A 24,516-nucleotide genomic window follows, 5' to 3' on the forward strand; every position below is an offset into this window, starting at 1 on the left:
GACGCACCTCTCTTTCATGCCCAAGGTGCCGTCGGACTTTCATTTTAACAAGCCCTTGGTGTTGCCAGTCTTCTTTCCGTCGCCTTCGTCACCGGCCGAGAGGACTTTGCACTCACTGGATGTAGCTAGAGCGCTTAAGTTCAACGTGGACCGAACAAAGAGTTTTCGGAAGACATCACAGCTGTTTGTGAACTTTGGACCTGTGAACCAAGGGGAGGTTCTCTCAAAGGCTTCCATTTCCAGATGGCTCTCCAGCTGCATCATGCACTGTCATCGGTTGGCCAACCGACCGTTGTGCGGCCGTCCGAGAGCCCATTCGACCAGAGCGATCACTGCTACTACGGCGTTCTTGTCAGGTGTACCCCTGCTGGACATCTGCAGGGCTGCTACGTGGAGGTCGACGCACACCTTCACGAGATTCTACTGCGTCAACCGGGATTCCAGGGAGGAGTCCAGAGTTGGCCAAGCAGTGCTGCGCAACCTGTTTGCCTGAAGGTGGGCCTGGTGAGCTGCTTAATGTTGAGTGTATGTAATGCTTAATGTTGAGCCTTTTGCCACCTCCCGTCGTTGTGCATGTGTGTATTGCTATGTATTCTTATATTCATGAGCATGTGAATCCATGCCAGACCCCATGCTGGAGAAGGAACAAGTTACTTACTTGTAACTGTTGTTCTCCAGCATGGGTCTGGCATGGATTCACATGCAAACCCTCCCTCCTTCCCCTCTGTGGCTCTTCACTTGGTCATACTGCCACTTTACGTGCTACCAAATCTGAGGATGGCTGCCGGGGGAGGGGCTTAGGGGGAGGGCAGTCATTGGCTGGGGGCAGTATGACCCAGAGACCAGTGATTGGTTACTACTAAGAAAGACAGATCAGAAACAAAACTGATACTGATTTTTTCTTTACAGAGGATTCCCAGCCTGACGACGGGGAATATTCATGAGCATGTGAATCCATGCCAGACCCATGACCCTTCGCAAGATCATTTCTCTGTTTCCAACTGTGACCAGGTTCTCACTTGTACATGATCTCCTGGCTCCACTGGAAGTTCCTTGACACATTGCAATGTGTCATAGTATTGCCTATAAATGCCTGTTTCTGCCTTATCCTTTCCATGACCTTCGACATGTTCAGACCCTCGACGTGTACAATTATATCACCAACAACAATGGGGGACTCCAAGCAGAAAAAAAAAAAAAACACACACGGTCGTGCTTGGAAGGAGCAAATATATATATAGAGCAACTAAAGGACCGGAGTATGGATTCTTGTTTAGGTGAATAGGCAAGGTTGAAGCTATAGGGGCACAGCTAATCTAAAGTGCAACTGGATAAATACAGACCACTTCATAAGGCAGGAGGTGAAAAAATTCAATTCACATCCTAAATTCAATAGATATTTTTATTTTATATACTAGAATATATCATAAGAATTTTAAAATCTCTTAATGTATCAAAAAACATAAAAGTCATAAAATACAATTCATGAAAAAATATTGGTACATGAATGTCAAGGAAAAGAAAACTCAGAACAATATGCAACACAACCAGACCCATACAATTCACCAATCACTCCATTCATACTAAACTCATACATCTCTAAAATGCATACCTCAAATATAATGGTGAAAAACACAGACTATACATAAACACAAGTGAAATAATTAGGCAAAATGTTATAGCACCATGTTCAAATTCTAGTACATGACAAGCACTATACTACTAGAATATCAATAGAAAGTCCTAGAATTAGAGACCTTCAAAAGTCATATTATTTAACAACTTGGGCCACAACAAGAGTGGACCACTTAGAAAACCGACATATTTCTTTCCATCTTCATGATTCGATTAATTGAGCGGAAATTCATCAGGGTGACTTAAGAACTGAAGTCATCAATGATTGATGGTACTGGATAGTTGCAAAGCTCAGTAAGCCAGTCTTGCCATAGCACCTAAGCAAAAAGAACAGAGATTACTGGTCTCAAATCAAATATTTACTTGAGTTCAGTATATATCTGTAGCACGCTCTATCAATGGGCATGAATACAAGGTCACAAGACCTGTTCAAATCCCCCTACAGGCGGTCACAAACAAAAAATGAATGGACCAACAGGGTATAGAAACTAAATAAATACGGTTCTAGCCCAATGTACAGTGCAAGAGAGTGAATACAAAAGAAGAAAAATGTCATGTGTAGACCCCAAAAGAAAACAATCGTCTGGGGAAGAGAGCACAATCTCAGACTTCGCTCTGGATGTAAAAATGACACATAATTCAAAAATGGAAAAAATAAATAAATAAATAATAAAAAACAAAAGACATGTGCCAGTTCAATTTAGAGCACGACGGTCTGGTACAGAGCACACAGTGCGTGAACAGAAGGTAACTTGCAAGTAATGAACCACTGGCACCCATGGTTAACCATAAATGATTGGCGTCAGAGTGTCGAAGCAGCAACAAATGGCTCTGGGTACATAAAATGCTACACTCAATGGTCTAGGAAACTATAACGTTTACCAATATATGTTCAAGTAAATGTGGAACAAGGTAGAACTACAGTCAAAGTCACACTTACTCTGCCGTGGAACGAATGACAGTATCAAGCCCAATGAATGGGTCAAAAAAGTGAAGCCAAGCAGAGCATAACCAAGCGACAATCCTGGGAAGACATGCCCTATGGAAATGAAGCATGAAATCAAATGAGGCAAATAGCTAAAACAGCTAATATATGAACTCATAATACAATACGAGTAAATAAAAGCAAATAACAGTCAAAAGCTAGCAAGAGTTAACTGGGGCAATGATTAATAGACACCGAAGGAACTTACTTGAATAAATCTGTGTAGACATCAACAAGGTTTGTAATTAAGCAGAAGCGTACACGACCAGGCAACTCGAGCACAATTCATAGATGCAGGGTGGGTCGTGGCAGATGCATCTCAAAAATGGCTGTTCAAAGTGCCTAGCAACTGAAACAATGAGTACACGCACTATAAACGAATTGTCCAACCTCTCGGTGCATATGCTGTAAGCATGCATGTTGTCTGAAAAGTGGCTGCCTCACTGCACTAGGTGGTAAAAAATTCCATAATTTATAAAACGAAATTGCAGAGGGAGAATAACCAGCATCCACAAAGCAATGAGAGTGCCGAGCAAGGCTATGAAAGAATGTACGTAACAGTATGAGGCCGGCACCTATCGTGAGTGCGTGTTGTTATGAATCATGCAGGTAATGGTTGGCAACTCGATGCCGCCCGTATAACTGAATGTGTCAGGTTGCTATATCACCTGACTTTTTGACAGCAAGTTGGGTTAAGTCTCTAGCTGTATATTGTGTTCTCATCATCATGATGGGCTCAATTTCTGTATCAATCTGGTTTAAGCTTGTAGGCACACAGTGTCTCGTGAAGCATTGCTTTCCAAGCCAAAGAATTTGCCTAGGCCAGTTCTACACCTCTCTTAAGGAAGTGGTTAATTTGTTCTATTAGACAGTTTCCACTGGGTGAAGTGCGGTATAGATGATTATATTGTTGAGCTTCAGGAACACTTAAATCTCAATGGAAACAAATTGGCTATTATTGTCTGTTACTATAGTTGAAAGGGTCCTGAATGGGATCCCTGTCGGAAGAAGGGGGTGGGAGGGAACTGTGACAATTCACAAGGTGTCGTCACTTCTCCCTAAGGGGTAGCCCTTTCCCATAAGGCTAGAGAGGTGCGGCCACTTGCCAATAGTCCCCTTAGGGGTGGCTTAATGTGCCAGGATCTCATGGGAAGGGACTCCCACTCCCCCCCCCCCCCCGCACACCTCCCTGTACCCCCCTGGGGTCAAGGACGGTCACCTGCGGTACAGCCCATTCAACGTTGTCACTCCACCACATTCCCTACCCCTTCCCACTGTTCAGAATGACTTTATTGAAAGTCACCCCATGTACTGTTGCCATACCGGAGAGGGCCTGCAAATGTGGTTGCTCAAAGCCATTCTATATTTTCATCTGTCATCCCCTCCTTTAACTCTTCAACCATTAAAGCACCAATAGCTCTTCTGATTAAGAAGCCGTATCTGGATCCAGAAGACATGTACAGTTACAGAACTCTTTCCAACTCCACAATTAAAGGCATTTGACCTATTGGAACCTAACCATGCTGGATGTAGGCCTAAACGAGAAAGAGTCCATTTTAGTCATGGTTATTCATGTCATGACCGAACAACTAAAGCTATTCTGATCCAACTGTTAACTGACATACTATTGAGATTTCAGGCATTTAACGGGTCATGTTTTTTCTGGATGAAAGCCAGTCCATCATTAACATTGGTCCTTTTGGTTGTAGCTTGAATCAGTCCTCTAGGGTTTATTCTAATAACCCTCTTTCTCCTATTCTTTATTTTCTACCTCTTCTGCACCTAATCTGAACTTTTTGTTTTCTGTTCAATAATGATATGCCCATGCCATGAGTCAGAAGGATTATTTTAACTTCTGGCAACATCTGCAGATTTTGGAACTTTATGCATGGTCTCAATTCATGGAATAACTAGAATACGCTTAGATTACATTAACAAAGTTCGACATTCTGCAATTCAGCCCTTATCCAGAACATTGCACCCCGTGCCTTGGCCTACTGTTCTCATCTATTGTACAAAACCAGGTAGAACAGTAAGACATGTTGGTGTATTAACAATAACCTATTGCTTTTACATCTGATTTCTACTATTATACAATCCTGTTTTGTAGATCTAACCGTGAGGCACGTTTTTCTTGCTTCACTAAACCTTAGATGGCTAGTACAGTTGCAGTAATTGCAAAACACTGCAACACATTTGCTTTGCTTAATTCAAAGGATCATCTATCAAACCCTCTCCGCTGACATGAGGTTGTTTGAAGAGTTGGATTTCAAATGCTATTTGGGACACATCATATATTCCACAACTAGGAACCATTGTTTGGTTCATAAAAACTCATACACTATATGTCTGGCTAACATCGGAGATCAGGTGATCTTTATTCCTGTTGAGGGAGTTATTGCCATGAAGTAGATATTCCATTTTCTATGTACCTTGACTATAGAACAGCTATACAATTTGCGTGCAACCGAAGACCTATCCTTTCGAAAGAACTGAAATACTTTTCTCTTCACTCACCTTTCAACTGTTGAATCCTAATCCTGGATCATCGTCATGAAATTACTTTGACTATTGTACTTCTGTAATATGCAGAAGAAAAAGGGAAGAGCCTTTTCGAAGAACAAAATCAATAGTGACAGGAGTTAAAAGCATATATTTGGAAGGTGAAGTTGTTAAAAGAAAATAAAAAATAAAGTATTTATGAAACGTTCTTAATGAAAATAATAAATAAGAATGAACTGAGAAGAAATGTACTGAGTCGATGCACCAGCAAACGGCTGCAGGTAACCAACATGAAATAATTGATCAGGTGTTATTACAATGGAATTTTAAAACCCATTTATCATATAGAATTAAAATGATTATTTCAGGTGGGGAGGTAGTAATGATTAGGTGAACTTAAGGTCACCTTGAACACTGTTGAGTACTATAAAAATCAGATAATTTATCGGACAACCTTAACCTTCCTACCCAAAAGAGCTCTGACACAGAAGTTGATGTCATCCATCAACATCAATGCTTGTTGCCAGGATGATGACTGTAACTTTTAATGAGACCACCGCCCAAATTTATTTTTCCTTTGTGATTTTATTTGAATATACATTAACAGGGTAGCCCACAAAGTGCTTCAAAGCAACTAAAGAGATGAGGACAGTCCTGGCAATGTTGATCTGCCTGTCTTTTGTAAGACTTTTGACTGGCTTCCAGGCTGAGTTTGGCAGATTGATGGGCTTCCATAACCTTGGTCAAAGTCGCTTCAATAGCAGGTACATTAATCGGTCCTGTGTGTGAGGGAAATATGCTGCGAGGATGGAAACCATAGTTGTAGTAGAACGGAGATTGCCCTGTGGCCGGGTGTTTGGCATTATTATATGCAAACTCTCTTGTTGATAGTAACATAACTCAGTAATTCTGCTGTTGGTTGATGTAACAACGGAGGTACTATTCTAATATGGCATTGAGCCTTTCTGTCTGACCGTTAGTTTGAGGATGTAACCCTGATAACAGGGCTCTGTCAATACCTAAAAGCTGACATAGGGCCTTCCAAAAATTAGAAGTGTACTGACTTCCTCTGTCAGACGGAACTTTTTCTGGAAGTCCATGGATTCTGAAGATGTCCCGCACAAAAACCTCATCCATGACAGCTGCTGTGGGAATTCCTGGAAGGGGTGAGAAGTGAGCCATTTTTGTAAGAGAATCAACCACAACATGATACAGGTACAGGAATGAGGCATGGGAAGATCTACGATAAAGTCTGTTGTGATATGACTCCAAAGACGAGAGGAAAGTGGTCCTTGTTCCAGCAGTCCGATGGGCTTCCCTGCAGCGTTCTTACTCTTTGCACAGACAGGACATGTGCTGACGTAATCCTTGGCATCCTTATAAAGGTTGGGCCAATAGAAGGATCTTCTGACTAGGTCCAGTGTGTCCGCTTGTCCTCTATGTCCTGCGGTTTTCTTGTCGTGCTGCAAAATGGGGGCTGAGCAAAAGAGGTGTTTCAAGTGGGGAAAAACTGGCCTCATCTGAAGGGGACCATTGGAACCGACCCAAGGTCTTCTTGAGGAGAGAGGTTATGGGCAGCACTACTTCCGAAAACTGTGGTATGAAACGGCGGTAGAAATTTGCTAACCCTAAGAACCGCTGCACCTCCTTTACAGAAGAAGGAGCCGGCCACTCTAGGATGGCAGACACATTTTTAGGGTCCATTGTAATCCCATGTTCGGATAGAATGTATCCCAAATACTGGATGGACGATGCCTTGAAAGTGTATTTTCTCTAGTTTGGCGAGAAGACGATTCACTTGTAGTCGGTTCAGGATTTCTTCCAAATGGGCGGTATGTTCTTGTGGTGAGGAAGAAAAAACCAGTATGTCATCAAGGTACACTATTACACTAATGAACATGAGATCAGAGAATATTCTGTCCATAAAGCGTTGGAACACCGCTGGAGCATTCACTAACCCAAATGGCATCACTTTGTACTCGTACAGACCAAACGGTGTGCAAAAAGTAGTTTTCCAGTCATCTCCAGAGCGAATCCTGAGGAGATGGTAAGCACTCCTTATATCCAACTTGGTGAACATTTTAGCTCTTTCGACAGCTTTGATAATGTCAGATATTAGGGGCATGGTCTCGTATAGTTACTTTATTGAAGCTTCTGTAGTCTATGCATGATCTTGATTCTTTCGTATCCCGTTTGGGAATAGAAAATAGCGAAGCCCCTGCGGGGGGTTTTGATGGTTGAATGAGACCATTCTGGAGATTGGCATCCAAGTAGTCACGCAGTGCAGTCTTTTCTGCGTGGGACAGTGAGAACATTCTACCAAACGGCACCAAAGCATTGGGCACCAGTTCAATGGTGCAGTCTTCTGGACGATGTGGAGGCAATTCCACTGGAATCTGTTCCGCAAAGACTTTCTGAAAAATCGTCAGATCCTTTGGTATTGCTAGCATACCTACAGCACGTTCTGTGGAATTAGCAGAAGTTTGAGCTTCGGCATAAGCAGTGGCGGGAAGGCCATGTTTCTTGCAGAAATGAGAGTCCAATCATAGCTGATTCTTCTCCAGGTCTATGTGGGGATTGTTTTCTGAGCCATGAGATGCCCAGAATGATGGGAAAGTGGGCTGCCCTTATGATATCGAACTGGATGAATTCTGTGTGTTGCATGATGGTAAGCCGTAGGTCTTCAGTGGTCTGAGTTATGGGCCCAGACATAAGAGGACGACCATCGACTCCCTCCACCTTCTGTCTTTCCTTGCGCTCCAGTCTCCTGAGACCCTTCTCCTCTGCCCAGATGGTGTCAACAAAATTACCAGCTTCACCACAATCTAAGAGTGGCAAGGCTTCGATAGCTCTGTGATTGATCCATACCTGAACGGTAACCACCATGAGACGTGAATCTTTCTGGATGTCTGTGGACGATACGGAAATAGAGACATAGGGACTTGAGCCAGAACTGTACCCTCGGAAAACCGTCCCTTCTAGGTCTGAGGGAAACCGTTTCCCAGCCGGCGAGGAGGTACCTCAGGGCAGTCGCTAAGTAGATGTTTGTCGGACGCACAATATGTGCACAAACCCTTCTCTCTCCATCTTCTCTGTTCCTCCTGAGTGAGTGGCGAGCGAGCAGCGCCGATTTGCATGGGTTCCTCCCGAGACACAGAAGGCTGGGAGGAAGGACTTGCTGGTGGTCCGAGAATGTCCAGGAAAGTGGGAGGCCTGGGGGATCAGGCCAATTCATCTTTAACCTCATCTCTAACACCACAGCGAAATATAGCATACTGGGCCTGTTCTGGCGAACCCACCTCAGAGGCAAGTCTGTTAAAGATGGTAATATAGGATAACATATACATATAACCCTGACGTACGTCCAGGAAGTCTTCACAGGCAGTGAAAGAAATTTTGGGGCGTTCAAAGATCTGCTTGAGAAGTGCAGTAAAGCCCCCGAAATCATGCAAGATTTTGTTGGCACTGGTTACTAACGCGGTAGCCCATGCCAGAGCGTTCCCAGTCATATTGGACATCATGAATCACACTTGTGAGTGGTCAGTGGTATGAGTAGCAGGCCTGAAGGTAAAGTGAACTTGACAAGCATCCAAAAATAATTCCTTGACCTCCTTAGGGGTCCCATCAAACTTCCCAGATCCAGGGCCATAGGAGGCAGTTCTGTGTGCTGGTGTTCCCGTGCGGTTATTAGCTGGCGTAACAGTGTTTTCAGTCTTAAGGGCTTTTAGTTCCTGAGCTAAGCCTTGAACTGCGCCCAAAAGCTCCTGGACTTGTTCCGCTGTCGCCATAGCCTAAGTTAATTGTGGGCGTTGCAAACTGTAATGCCCTAGATCCTCCTCCCCAAAGCTAAGACTCTTCTCGTCCTCCTCACCTGTGTCACTGGTGTCCGGACTGTCTGAGGTTAATGTCCTTCAGGAATTGTAGTCCTTTTCTTTCTTTGGAGGAAGAGTCCTACCGCGAGAGGAAGCCGCAGTGACTGATTTAGCAAGATAGCAGTCCAGTGGCCCCTTTTCCTGAAGGACAAGAACGGGGCAAAAAAGCTTCTTTGGCACCAAAAGAAAATGCTGATTTAGTGCTTCTAGCTGGACGAGTCTCCAATCCGATGAATAATAGGTTCCAACTTCTGGTTGGGTGATGACATCTGGTATCTGGCCCCGACACTAGGATCCTCAATGATAGCGTTGGGCTGAAGCAGCGTGGAGACGTGCAGAGGAAGCCGGTAAACAAGGTTCCGCACCGATGAAACGGTGGTCAGCTCCAAGCAGTTGCGAACCGGCAGGTAAGCAGCAGCAGATCAGCAGGTAAGCCGAAGGCATGGAGAAAGGGAATGAAGCCCCCCGAGATAAGATGAGAGGGCGTTAAGAAAAGGAGGCAGAAAAGAAGGAAACAGAAAGCGTGAGCGCTTGAAATATAGAACGCTGGCGGAAAATGACAGTACGGGAGCAGTACAAAGCACGAAACCAGAAGCACAGATGAGCAAGCGAGATAGACGGAGTGAAGAGTAATTCCGTCAAAGGAACGATAAAAGGATACCCTAGTGTATTATATGATATGATAGGTTATTTATAACCCGCTTAATACCAAGATGATTCTAAGCACGGACCCAGGGTTTTGAACCTGCGTTGCTCTGTCGTCTTGCTTCCAAGGCGAGCAGGTTGCCCCTGAGCTATCCTCCCGAGACAAGAATCAGAGAATCTTTACCGCAGATAATCAGAAGACGCAAGCGGTTGCAACGCGCCGACAGCCGGGAGTGAAACAGCTAAGAACCTCCCGGCCGAACCTCCCGGCAGTGGCCATTTTGGAAAAGGCCAGACCTACACAATGCGAAAGGGGGAGAACACGTGAAGGCACAAACTATGCCAAAGGCGCCTGTGTGCATGACAGGCGTGCAGAGTAAATCTCAAGAAGGACCTTTCCACAAAGAAATTGCGAAAAAAGCAGACCTGGGCCGTTTTGACAAAAATAGCACCCTTTGGAGCATTACTCCAGCTGCGAGCGCAGCTAGCAGTAAATGCACACCATGGTAGTTAAAACGAAACCACTGCCACCAGCCATTCAGTGAGGAAAGGGTAACATGAAATTGTTACATGAGAAGCTAAACAAAGGGGATAGTAGGTAACCCCTCAGCACCCTATTCTAAGGTAGTATGTGCTGGATCTAGAAAGTTACAATTGTAAGTAAAGTCAATTTCACTTTACTGCTCTGGGAAACAGTAGTTTATCCCAGTGGAGGTATTTAAACATTGGGGAAATCTGGAAGACTTCCCTGTGCCACTGCACTGAAGGTGCCGTGTGACACAATGTAAAAGATGATGCCTATGGAGTTTCAGGCTCCATAACCAAAAGATGCACAAAGCTCAGAAATCACATTAAAATACATGAGAGAGTGGGGAAAAGGGCATCACTCTCTCCAGGTTAATAAAAATCAAGTCCTCAAAATCCAGCAAAGTTCCTGGGGGTCTGTAAGGTAGAGGGAATTGGCACATTTTTGAGAATTCTCCCTAACAATGGCCAACTGTGGAGCGCAGCAGGAATCAACAAAGTGGCAAAATCAAGTGTAGTGAAATAGTAGTGGCAGGGCTTCGGAGGCACAGCACTGGCTGTGCTTCCAAATCTTACCACCTTACCTGGTTGTTGCTGTAGACTGCTTTGTAGGGCACCCAGGCGAAACAGGCAAACGGGCGATAAAGGTGCCATATGGAGTTGCCCTTTGCCTGGACCCTTAGGCACTGCCCTTGCCATGCTGCCCTGGGAGCTGTGCTAAAGAAATGGAGAATGGGAGCAGAGAGAGGAAGGACAGAAACAAACAAAGGACTAGACCACAAAGGCAGTTTCCTCTAGAAGCATTCTAGCAGAAAAACAGATTGCAAATCACACTAAGACAGACACATAAATCTCTCCAAAAGGACACCAAACCAGCTATAAACTCCTTACCAAGTGCTTGATGTACAGATGACTATGGATTACTAACAAGAAGGCAGGGGGGAAGTATTAAGAAAGGACACTAAAAACTGAGTGCAGGGACCCCTGACTGCCCGAGCCAATTTCTATGAAGATAGGAGAAGGACATCAATCTAGCACACAAAATTGGATTGGAAATCGCACTAAAAACACACACAAATCTCTGCAAAAAAACACCAACCAGGCACCTTGTCATAACCAAGGGTAACTTGATATTTATCTAGAAAGAGTATCCTTCCCTGATGTACAAGCCTCCAGTACTTCCTCCCTAACATGGGAGGTGACAGTTGCACATTTGAGATGTCCAAATTAAACAGATGTTTCTATGATGCCAATTCTGTAACCCCAGCCCACCTGCTGTACATCTTGAAAGCATCAACCTCTTAATAATTTATTTGCATTCTTTGTTTTTAAATGCATAATTTAAAAGGAAAAATACAGATTAATGTGTGATGGCTGATAATGTGTCTAAAGCATAGGAATCCGAGGAGGAGCCCTTCCCTGGAAAACTAGCGGTAGTAGCCGTTCCTTTTTTAAAACTGACCTCCATGCTTTGTTTTATCACTTTCAGTTGCTTTGTAGGAGAATGTAAGTTCCCTGACCACTTGATGAATCAGGAATAAAATTCAGCCTTGTCCTAGAAGTACTGCGTAGGCTCTTATGTGCAGAATCTGGCCTTTTTCATTCCTGATCTCACACAGAACTTCACAAACACAGTACATTCCACTAGCAACCTACATGTGATGCTATTTCCTGTCAAAATTGAATATTGTTATCCTTGGAGGCATAGCTCTTTTGCATAAAAATGGGGTTGTAGTCCAAGGGATTCATCTTTCTATTGCAAATCAGAAATCTTAGGAACGAGTAGTGGCCTTGTGCTTCTGTAATGTGAGTGAGCAAGATCACTTGTAAAAAGAATAACGTGAATCGTTTATCCACACACTTGCCCTTGATAAAGTGTTGTTTTTCCCCAAACCCTGCGTAAAAATGTATAAACATAGTTGCCTATTTCATAACGTCTGTACTTACTGATCCAAAATTTACTTTTGCCCTATCTTTGCAATCAATTTGCTTCTTGATCCTCGTGTACATGAAAATATTTTATTTTTCAGGTTAGAAGATGACCTCTTCCCAGTACCCCTCGAGCCACTGCCTCCAAGTGCCCCTGCATGGGCTCGTCGCTTGAGGAGCTGTGAGGTGAGGGGGTGTAAAATGCTTTGTTCTTACTTCTTAATCTCACCAAGGAATCCTCCATTGTCCTATGAAGGTTATACTACTTTACAAATCCATTTGAGGAATTCATGTCCCAACATTTACCTGTCCTCAACCAAGACAAGGCCAGCAAATATGGATTATACAGAGTCTTACTAGGTTGGTTAAGGGTAAATCAGTGTCCCCTTATAGAGTAGTGTGGTGAGGAAATGGTTAGTCGAGGGAGCGATTTTGGCTGAAGTTTCGGTTTTCGATACAGGATAGGCTTATTTGCTATTGCTTGCTTTTTTTCAGATTATTGCCCACCCACATCAGAGGTGAGGTGTGGGGCAAAGCCTGTATTTTATGAAAACGTTGTGCAGTTGAAGGGCTATTGCACTTTTTGTTACCTCACCTCCCGTCCCCAGTCCCTCCTCCCTTTTTAACCTTATTTGGGCAGAGACCTTTGTTTTGACTACGGCTTAAACTCTTTTAGACACATTGTAGAGACGGGGATAGATTCTCTCCACTGCCTTTCCTATTAGATAGGCGGCACACCAGCTCAGACCTAGGGACAGCACATCCTGCAGGGATAGGGTGTGCTTCTCACCAGGGATAGTTGCTATGGGACTCATTTATTTTTTTCTCTTGAATCTCTCATGTTAAAAAGGGGAACATGCTCTATATCTGTTTTTGTATGATGCAAGATACGTAGTATGTAACAGTAGGGCATATGCCCTGTGAAGGTGTATCAAATCAAAATTGTTTCCCTGACCGTTTTTGGGAGTAAACTGTAGCCAACATTCCTAAATCATTGTCATTAGTTTGTGTTTTAACTTCGGGTACTTTGGTTAGTCCTATGGTTAAGATTTAAGGTATTTCAAAGTTTAGGGTCCTCTACTGTAAAGTTTCTGCATCCATGTTTTAGATGCATGAAAGGCATTTAGAGGACAGAATGTGTGCTTACAGAGCAGAGGTTTCTAGCTAGTGTTTAATTGGGCACATGATTTTGCAGATACCTTGCTATAATAGGCGTTGAGCCTTGCAAGTAGTAATTTAAATGTGATCCTGGAATCCACCACAGCAAGTGCTGGTCTGATGTGATTACACTTCTTGAGTTGTGGCACAATTTGCTGCATGGCTTTGCACTCTCTATGGAAGTCCAATGTAGTTATATTCTATAATTGTCCAGCTGTGCAATGTCAAGACTCTCAATGGTTCCATACAATGGTTCTTTTGTAACCGTGGGAGGCTCTTAGTGCCTGTGTTGACCACTAAGTTGATCTGGGGGAGGAACAACAGATCTGTGTCAGAAATTAGTCCTGGGTTCTTTGCTATCCACGCTAGGGCAGGTGCTGTACCCAATGCACCTAAGTGTTTCAAAGAAAAGCATCTCTAATCTGTTGCAGAATAAGGATTGCTGTTTAGCTCCAATCAGACATACACCATTGTCCTTAATCCATTAGTAGATGTGAATTAGGCAGTTTTGAGCTATTTGATTCACCTGTGCACAAAGATTTTGTTAATAAATTCTGGGAGGAAAGGCACTTTTTTATCAGATCAAAATGATTTTTGTAGTAAGAGCTCTGCATGTAAATTGTCATTGAAGTCTCTTCTATCCTGGCGTTTGTTATCACTTGATCAATGTAATAGAGCATTTTAACCAGAACAGGGTGTATCACAGTATGGGTAGGCACAAGGCAGTGCAGAAACAGGCTGGACTCTGGGATGTGAGAACAGTACTGTAGGTGTTGGAGAAGTGGGGTTGTGCATTGCAGGTTATCTAAATGTGATCTGACAAGCTGGGCATTGGGTTTGCAGCTGAATGTAAGGTGGCCAGGTACTGTGCTGATCAGCAGAGTGGATTTGGATGGGATTCACATTATGGGGGAATTTGTTTGAAGTAAAATGTTTCTCATGAGTTTCTTTCTCTATCCTCGTTGAAAAATGTTTGTGAAGTTAAATGGTATAAAATGATCCACTCAACAGCAACATACTTTTTTCTTCCCAATGGGGGAAATGTTGATATTCATGCAGTAAATGCTGGCTATGCTGTTTGAATTATTTTGTTCATTGGTCATGACAATACACATTGTTGCCATATTTTCCCTTTTACTCCTAACTTCTAATCACGCAGAAAATTGGGGACTCTTACCGTGGGTACTGTGCAAACGAGGATGAGCTTGAAAGTGTTCTGAAGTTACACAAACAGCAAACGCATAGTGTATGGGGAACGCGGCAGTCTCCAAGCTCAGCCAAACCAGCCACAAGGATGATGTGGAAGTCTCAGTATGTCCCATACGATGGAATCCCCTTCGTCAATGCAGGTAATGTAGGTTCATTTACATTTGAGGTGATAATCAGGTGCCTTGCATTTCGTGATATAGCAGCATGCGTAAGTTAATGCAAGATGAATAGTGTTACATTCTTACAAATATATATTGTAGTAATGTTATGCAAAGTTTCAGTGTACTATAGCAAAGTTCTTCTTTCGTACTTCAATTAAGTAAATTGAGGTGCACTTAAAATGTGTAATGTCAGGATTCACTTTTCACTTTTTAGTATCACAATGGGACATTACTTTCATAATATTATTCTGAGCTAATCCTATCACGCAGTGGTCATGATGGTTTTTTACATCTTCAATGTGTACATAAAATTATACATTGCTAAATTGTGAAATTCAGATTATGCAATTAATGTTGGCACAGGGAGTAATAAGATGTGTTGCTATATATATTATTTTGAAATCTTTTTCTTTCAGTTAGGTGTTTATTCCTGCACCCTAGTCCTACAACTGGGTCATCTGCCCATAGGTTGTCTGAATCGGGAGTATTCATGCCTCCTCCCCAAGAGGGTGCCACCCCGTTTGAAGATAGGGAGGTGAGCATGCTCCGTAAGACACTCCCTAAGGGTCTGGGCAAGTGGGACCTCACTGGGAGTGACTACCCCTTAGGGAAAAGGACTCCCATTGCCACAGTGAACTCCCTAGGCCTACCACCATATCTGCATATATGGGACGGCCTTTCTTGAAGAATACTGCATCCTCTGTCTGTTGCTTCAGACAATGGTGGATAAAACAATGGTAAAGTGGGTATCTCTTTAAGAAAGGACTTGTATTTAACTGAGACAAGAGGCATCCAAGAGGAGAAAAAGTATGGTGCATAGGGGAAGCCCCCTGGCATAAGCATGCCTTGGAGAGGAGGAACCGGAGGAAGCTGCAGGGAAACCGTTTTAGGGACAGGGGGACAAAGCCTGTCGGAGGCGTTGGCGCGACCGCAGTCCTACCGTGGTGAGCCTGGCACCCGGTGAACAGCATGGAGACCATTACCGCAAGGAGCGCCGACAGCTCCCAGCCACCATCGTCTGTGGAACGCAAACTTTTGTTGAGATGCCAAGAACAAGACGCAAGCGAAGCCAAAGACGGAGAAGTCATAAAGGCAAACCGACTACTTGAGCGAGTGCCGAGCACTGCAAGGTCACCCTGGAGCAGTACAGGTACCGGGGTGCACGAAAAGAGCGGGAGGTCGCCGGGGCAACCAGATGTAAGAAGTGGAACATGAGAAAGCTGGGACACCAGCAGAGAAACCAGCATAACTGTAGATATGAAGAAGCCATAAAGAAAGTAATGAAAAGGGCGGGTTCTGAAATAAAGGGAAAGTTGAAAAGAGAACCCTGGGAAAGAGGGAGAAGACCACCAGACCTCAGTTAGATGCTGGGGAAAACACTCCCTGGTACAGTATCCCATGTGTTGTGAATTAAGACTGTCAAGTGAACATAATAGAGGGAGACGTAACCCAATAGGAAGAATGCAGGAAGCGAACTATGAATATAACTAAAAGGAAACCAAAACCTTTGAAAGATTGAGTCTCAAGAAAGTGAGAGACATAAGGTCAGGAGTGTGAGAGAATATATTGAGTAGACATTCTAAATAAATCTGTACAGAGAATATAACACCCATGCACAGTCGAGAGGAGCTACAAGAACTCCTGAAGGAAATGTAAGAGGGTCTCAGAGAAGAGCCACATAAGAAATGTATTACTAACCAGAGACAGTTCTACAGAAGACTATACACGGAAACTAGAGAAGAGTACAAGGACCATATTTCTACCTAGAGACATTTGTATATTAACCATACAAGGAAACCTGCTACAAACCCTGAGGGAAGTCTGCAAGGAAGAAAGAAGGCATAAAGGGAAATGATCAGGATATAAGAGATATTCTCTTGGACTACTTTAGTTACTTGTGTTAGTGGTAGGGTCAGATAGTTAGGTTTGGACTGTGGACAGTTTACTTTGGACTTTCTGATGACAAGCGTCTTGAGTTTCTTTAGTCAGACAGGGTAATAGGGATAGATAGGACGTTTTTTATCATTTCACTAAGAGAGTTCATGTAAAAAATATGTCTGGCTCCTTCTTATGACGCGCCACAGGGGCAGAGTGGAGGAAGGATGGAGGTACCCAGGAGGCAGAAGAGAGAGGGCATACAAGAGGTGCAGATGGGGGTCCACTTAGGCACAAGATCATTGCGACTCATGAAAGAGGTAGACCGGGTGGGGTGTTGAGGACTGGAGCCAGGACCTTAAAAGGGGGAGGTGGAAAAGGCACTTACACCAAACTTGTGCAGATGCTCAGGCGGCCAGCCAATTGATGACAACTCTGCTGCTTAACATGCTATTACCCAATCCTACCTTCTAGCATTGTCCTAGCCTAAAGTGCTGGTGCAATTGGGACCAAGACCCAGGTAAAGGGTCTCGCAGGTGCCCAGGATGAAAAGCAGAGGATCTGGAGCTACATAACAGAGCCAAGAAGTGAGTGTATGGATGTGTATGGATACGGATTGAGGGTTTTGAAACTCAGTATCGCCATTTACACCCAAAGGAGAAGCCACCCTGTTTTTTGTAATATTTACCATAGTCTCAATTGGCTACACGGTATGATGTAATTTTTGCATTAGGATCTATGTGTATGTGTCAGACTCTGGGCTTCCCAAATCATCTTGGTCCTGGGTCTGGTCAGAGTGGTGAAAAGGTACTGTTAATCTCAGTTTTTGAAGTCCTAAGGACTCCTTGAGGTTTTTTCAGACATACCCCAAGCATTAATTACACCGAGTAAAACAGTCAATGTTTGGCCTTAAATTGGTGGAATTACTTCCAGCTTCTCGCTGGAGGTAAAAGCCTTCACTTCAACACTTAAACTGTAATTCGGCATGACATGGCCAATTTTCTACTGCACAGCCAAACTTGTAATGAGACCCATAGTCTCTTCAGACAAGTCTTTCTTCTCTGTCACTTACAGTCTTGGGTGGTCTTGAGTGTCCCTGCACTTTTCCCATTTCCTGATTCCTCCTTCTGTAGACTCAAGTACTCTGTCTCTTGTCTGTATCTCTAGGGAGACCTCTTGGTCTGGTTCTCAGGCCCTACATGTGCCTGTATTTTAGTCAAGCGCTAGGGCTGGGTGAGCCAGAAGTGAACCCCAGTGCTTCAATCAAAAGGTTAGCCACCTAAACATCTCTACAGGTGCATTCAGGGCAGCTGCCCACATCCCTGTCTTGTCCCCAACATCCGTCCCTTTCTATCTCCTCAACAGGTCACAAGGGTCTTGTGCCTCAGGGAACCTTTCTTGCAAATCCTATTCTCACCTCTTTCCTACTTATTCTTCCTCGTCACCTCACCATGTGCTCTTACCCCCACCCCTCCTACACTTACACCCTTCAGCCTTGTGGTCTATCTCTGTCTCTTTCAGGTCTCTGCTCTTCCACTCGAACTTCCTTCTGGCTAGCTTTCTTCGCCTTCTCAACTCTCTCCTCATTCGCCTCCTCAATACACTCCTTTTCTACTCTATTTTTACATCCAACCTTCTCAACATTCGTGTTCACCTCTCTGCCAGCATCATCCATACTGCCTCTATAATCCTTCCTTCTCCTTCCCTTCTTTAGCTTTCCTTCCAAGCACCTTACTTCTTCTGGGGTTACTCCTTATCACCTCCTTATTCTCCAAGACCTCCTTACTCCCCCCCCCCACTTTCTTCTCATCCCCACTTCCTATTTAACCCTCCTGGTATTATTCCTAACCACCTCCTTATTCTTCACTTCCGCCACACTCCTCCCGATATGCCTCGTTATCAAATCTCTATTCTTCAGCACCTCAAACCTCCTTTACTGTTCCCTGGTCACCTTTCTCCAGCCCCCTTAAACTTGGTCTACCTCCTTCTACTCTTGCCTTAACACTCCCCAGAGCTCCCCCTAGAACTTCAGAATCTGACTTTGCACCATGCCAGCTCTGCCATCTGGATCTCTCTATCCATGCTGTGCTGGCAGCTGGTTCTTTTATAGAGCTTGGACTAATGTCTTTATTCTGATTGGCTGGAAGGTCATGTGATCTACCTGCGCATGCCTAATACCTATATTGCCCTGCATTTTTTTGCTTCAGAATCTGACTTTGCACCATGCCAGCTCTGCCATCTGGATCTCTCACTCCATGCTGTGCTGGCAGCTGGTTCTTTTATAGAGCTTGGACTAATGTCTTTATTCTAATTGGCTGGAAGGTCATGTGATCTACCTGCGCATGCCTAGTCCCTATATTGCCCTGCATTTTTTTGCTTTGGGAGGAAGTCTTCAAATCGGGCAGGTGGCACCTTGGAACCCATTATAGAATGTTATTTCCATTGGGTGGGTTATACCTTTTTCCATTTCATTTCTGTGGTAAACCGCAACCTGGTTCATCCCAGGACAGGGCACAATTCATCACTACCTGGACAAGCCGCCTTTGATTGCATAAACCGAAATGTTTTATGGCACCAGTTAGAAACGTTGAAAGTGCCCAACCAAAGGCTGTACGGATCTAACACTGCGGTAGCTGGATATGGCTCAAACGGTGAAACAGATCCATTTATGGTACCCAGGGGAGTTTGTCAAGGTTGTGTCCTTGTCCCTCTTTTATTCGTTTTGTATATTAATGATCTGGCGCTGGAAATCTCAGATATTTGTGCTCAAATTCCCTGAATGGGCAACAAAAAGATTGGCATCCGTCTGTATGCTGATGACGCTGATCTTATGTCAAAGAACAGAAAGGGGGTGCAAAAACAACTGGACTTGGTTAGTCATTTCTGTAAGGATAGATATAACACCCTTAATTGCCAAAAAACCATGGTAATGGTGTGCCACCCCACACTCAAATATAAGGCTAAAATCCTTCTGGATGGGACTACCCTTCAAGGGGTAAGCTCTTATGATTACCTTGGGCATTAGGTTCCAAAATGATATAAAATGGACCAGCCAGAAAGTCAAGAGCGAACTTGCATGAACTCGCTGTGCAAATGCACTTTAAACTCCCGGTTGGGGAGCCGTTCACTGCTTGCAGTGTACAAGGCACAGGCAATCCCTGCTGCAATTTACAGTAGTGAGCTTTGGGGTATGGGCGATCTGGACCACTGAACTAAATTAGAAAACAAATTTGTCGGGCATGTCCAGGCCATATCCCAGAGCATTTGGTTGATTCCATTAGATTAGAGTCGAGTTTGCAGCTTATAGATTTTACCACACTAGGCAAACCTCTATTGCCCTGGCTGCGTCTACAGAAGGGTGCAAAACTTTACCATAAAGAAATTATTTGGGAAGATTTAAACACACAATGGCGGAATCCTTGATGTGGTACTGTCATGCTTTTTCACTGCTTTCAATGTTAAATTCAGAACGTCTTTTGGACAGAGACATCCAGATAACCAAGGAAACCTACAATGACATTAAACTGAAACTAGAAGTACTAAATATTGAGAAGGAAATGGCAGCTTCCATTTCATTAATGAGATTTCCTGGTTATGTCATCCACAAGAGATCTACACTGTTTCTAATAGAGTATTGTAGACTACATTCCAACTACATTTTTTGCCGGATGCTGAATTTTCATACAACTAGGTTTCCAATTCATCAATGTTCTGCCCTTTCTGTCCTACTTTAATAGAAACAATGACACTTTTTTTGTTTGCTTGTCCAAAATATAAATTCCAATTTTATGGAAATATCAGACACGCTCTTATAGTAACGCCGAATCGACCTGCCAGAGGGATGTGGTTTATACAGTATCCAGTTATTTGACCAAAGCCTAGCAGGTGAGATGTAAGGCCTGGGTATTTATTTAGCCAGAAATATGTCATATTTAATGTTGTCCTTTTAAATAGTATGTATGATTCTTCAACTGTAATTATATTATTTTATTAGCACTGTATATTAATCTGTGACGATTTGTTGTGGGATCACGTCACTTCTCCCCAGGAGGGAGCCCTTCCCTATGAGGCTGGGAAGGTGAACCCACTACTCAACATTCCCCCTAGGGGTGGCAGAAGGCGGGACCTCACATGGAGAAACTCCCCTCATGGGGACAAGGACTCCCGTTCCGTTACGGAACTCTCTAACTCTTTTGCCCTTAAGTCCATGAAATCTATAAAAACTGCTGTGAAATCATCTGAAAGCACAGTATGTTACGGCCATACATCTTCCTTTAATTCTATAAACATTGATGCCACCAAGATCAAGAAGACTAAAATGACATAGTCTGCTTTCAAGTCATCTTTGAAGAAGAAGATGAATGGAGTTATACAAACTACTCCTTTGGCAAGTACAGAAGGTACTGGGAAGAGGTGGCCTCAAGGAGGCATGAAGAATACCCAATGGACAAAAACAAAGGAATGTGACACTCTGCTGGGGAGGAACAAAATGCATGGTATAAAAACAGAGAAAGGACCCAATGAAAAGTCAAGGAGGCGTGCAGCCTGGTAGACCCGAGACGTTCAAACCTGGGAGCAAGAAGCAATGCCAGGGAAGCAAACCTCCATGAGGGAGGATCCCGACAACAGATTGCAGGAGTCCTTTTCAGGCCAACCTCCAGCAGCCCTGACTGGAAGCTGGAAACCGATGTGGCATGACCTGGAGGATGTGGACTGGGTGGTCCATTAACTGCACTGATACTGTCTGGCTGGGGACACTGCAGAGCCCAAGCGCAGCAGCGGGGCGGGGAAAGAGAAGCAGAGAGAAAGTACCTTGGTAGCACATTGACCCGACACCCCAGGAAGAACCGGCAACATGGCTCCAACAATGAAGGGGTAACAAGAGTCACGGGAGACCCGGTAGGGGGATTGGGGAAGGGTGCTGAAGTTAAAGAAGGCATCAGGAGTAACCTCCCTTGTCTCAGTCACTGTATCAAGAGCATTGAAAGAAGAGAAAGCCTCGGGAGAAATCTCCCTCATCTCAGTACTTACATCAGAAGTACCGAATGGGAAGAAGAGATCGGGATTAATCTCCCTTGTCTCAGTAATTCTATCAAGAGCATTCAAAGAAGAGAAAGCCTTGGGAGAAATATCCCTCGTCTCAGTACTTGCACAAGAAGTATTGAATGGAAAAAAAGCCTCAGGAGTAACCTCCCCCATCTTCAGATTTGGGGGAGTAGTATCAAATGAGAAGATTACATCACTAGTGATCTTTCTCGCCTCAGTTGTGTTAAAGAGACAGAAAGAGAAGACCATATCGGGAGTTCTATCTCAACACTGTATCACCAAAAGGGACTGAGGCTAGAGAGTGCTACGAGGATAATCTCCCTTGTCAGAGTATCAGAAGAAGTTGAGGACATTACAGGAACAGTTCCCCTTGTTTTTACTGACAAGAAGAGTGAAATGAAAGAAGAGAAATAACTGTGTTGGGAACAACAGGAGTGTTTCACTTTTAAACAAGCCCTAAGAGAAGCCTGGAAATAAGTGCAAAGGTTGATCAAAACTGTTGCAGGAAATTGTCCAAAGTTAGCTAATGGCTGAACCAACTGAACCAGGAGAAGGGAGTCATTTCACCTAACGTGTTGAGTCAGAAACTAATGCAAAGGTTACTAAACAGCAGCTTGGAGGCTGAACTAGTCGGCCAGGAGGAGATAGCAGTTGTTGAACTGTGGGACCAGGAAAAGGGAGTCATTCTCCTGATATTCTCTATAAGTGCAGAACTTGAACTATTATCAGAGACTAATAAAAATATGCCCCTAGGGCGGATCCCATTGCACCAGGAGAAGGGAGTCATTCTCCTGGAACTATTTATGTTAATGTCTTTTGTTAGGCCGGGAGGATAGCTCAGGGACAACCTGTTTGTCTTGGAAGCAAGACAACGTATAGCAACACAGGGTTGAAACCCAGTCTCGCGCTTAGAAACCGCTCTCTTGTATTTAGTGCGATATAAAAGAATAATTATTATAATTCGTGGTAGGGCTAGAATGGTCTGCTATCCCCATGTGGGATAAATCATACAAATTTGTATGAGATGGATATATTAAAATGTCCACTTTATCTATAACATGAAAATCAAAGCTAGTCCCCTAGCCAGCTGCAAAGTCTTTAAATCAGCCATGTCATATTGTTTTCAATTAAATGTCTGTCGAGATGCAGGTGGAGTTCCATGCCTAACTTAATGAAGGCAAGCAGGCTGCTAGTTCCTGCCGGTTCATCCCTGTAACATGTGGCTAGTGCTTTGAGGCGTGAATATAGGGTTTGATATAAACGAGCAGTCTTGCTTGTCTGTGCTCCTTGTACCATATTCCCAAGGAGCACAAAAAAATGGCCATGGTTCCCCTTGCAACAGAAAATGATGGTCTCCGGCTTTCACCATTAGGAATCTCAGCAAATGCAAGACTTTGAAAGGTTTCTCGGGTTCATTGCCTGCCACGTGTGTAGAGCACAAGGAGCGGGACTGACTACCCACCTCCTAATCTCCCTTAAATAGCATGTATCCCTGGTGGGGAGGAGAGTGTATTGGGTATTTTCTCTAACTCACCTGTTGCTTTCATTGATTCAGCCGTGTAGAAGGCCAGCTTCTAATTATATTTTTGGGATACAAATGGGTTTCCAGTACTACCTAGTTGAACTGAAAATGCCAGTTCCAGATCCTCATGTTTTCACATTGCCCCTTTTCTAGAACATTTTTACCTGGAATTTTCATGTTAGAAAAAATATCAAATAGTCTATGCAGTATGATGCAGCCCTCTTAATATTATTATTAATAATGCATCTTTTTTTTTATTGTGAAAGTGTTTTAGTTTATTACAAACTTCAATTTTACAGTTATCGTGTCACTTTGCCATAACTATGACTAATCCATATATCTCCAAGAAAGGAAAAAAAAAGAAGGAGAAATAAAACGGAAATCTGCGCCATATAGTTTTGCATTAGTTGGACCGAAATTCCTCAACATCAAGGTACACATGCAATACTATTTTACTAGTATGTTGTCAAGGAAATCAATTACTGCACATGTTAGCATAAAGTTACTGCCTGATAGCAGACTCTTCCCCACCATTCGTCCATGTTGCCAAATTTGCAGAGAAAGTGGCTTCTTTTGTTGCCAGACCTTCACATTCGGCCACATTTGCTTTGTCTCATATAAATGTAATCGTAGTCGCAAGAATTGGTCTCTATGGTATCTGGACGGAAATTATACTAGATACTTCGGGTGGATATTCAATGCTTTTGCTTCTCCGCCTAGGTTTAGGGTTGCCACGTATAATAATCACAATGTGAGTGTAATGAGAGGGCAGGCAGCCAGGAGCGTGGAACTTAATATAACCTTTATTCAGGATACAAAGAATCAATGGTTCCAAAAAAAAGGTTTCAAGAATGCCTTCTTTTTCTTCTGTAATAAGGATGAGGCTTCACGACTTGGCAGCTAGTCCTCATAAGCCCACAGCGTCTCAGGTGCAGCTCTCTCTCAAGGTCCTACAAGAGAATGGCAAAGAGACACACAGTCCGTCATTTGTGTCAACCTTATATAGGGGTTGGAGTCTAGGAAACCAATCAGTGCGGACTTGTCCTGGTCTTCTATAAATTCTCCCATAAGCCCAACCCCCTTTCTCTTGTATTGAAGGTTGCCCCATTGCCTGGCCCGTCAAGCCCGGAAGACCGCGGGGTACCCCTGCCCCGATGTGAGCCGGCACCCCCGTGGCTTCTGGAACGCCACATGAAAGTGAGTGCTGGTGGAGGACTCGAAAACATGGTTCTGCTTCACGTGTCTCCTGCAACGGCCTCTGCCGCACGGGGACAGAACCGCGCAGTGCTAAACCAGCGGTTGCCTGGGAAGGCGTTCGGCCCGACCACCCTGGTCCTGTCTTTCTGCTCGCCGGAACAGACATTCTCCAGGTAGTCAATACGCAGGGGAGCGGGGACGGCCGGAAAACTCTGATCCGCGTCTCTTCTGGTGCCGTCTTCTGGGGTCTTGCGA

General features: G+C 43.9%; 1 protein-coding gene across 1 annotated transcript in view; it reads left to right on the top strand.

The window, feature by feature from the left end:
* Positions 1 to 24,516, top strand: part of CARF (calcium responsive transcription factor) — a 1,085,705-nt gene that overhangs the window by 508,677 nt on the left and 552,512 nt on the right. Inside the window, exons 6-7 of the mRNA XM_069615518.1 lie at positions 12,195 to 12,279; positions 14,411 to 14,600. Coding sequence (XP_069471619.1) covers positions 12,195 to 12,279; positions 14,411 to 14,600 — 275 coding nt within the window. The remainder of the gene's footprint in view (positions 1 to 12,194; positions 12,280 to 14,410; positions 14,601 to 24,516) is intronic.

The sequence above is a fragment of the Ambystoma mexicanum genome, chromosome 9 (assembly GCF_040938575.1).
Source record: "Ambystoma mexicanum isolate Mex_15411 chromosome 9, UKY_AmexF1_1, whole genome shotgun sequence".
NCBI lineage: Eukaryota > Metazoa > Chordata > Amphibia > Caudata > Ambystomatidae > Ambystoma > Ambystoma mexicanum.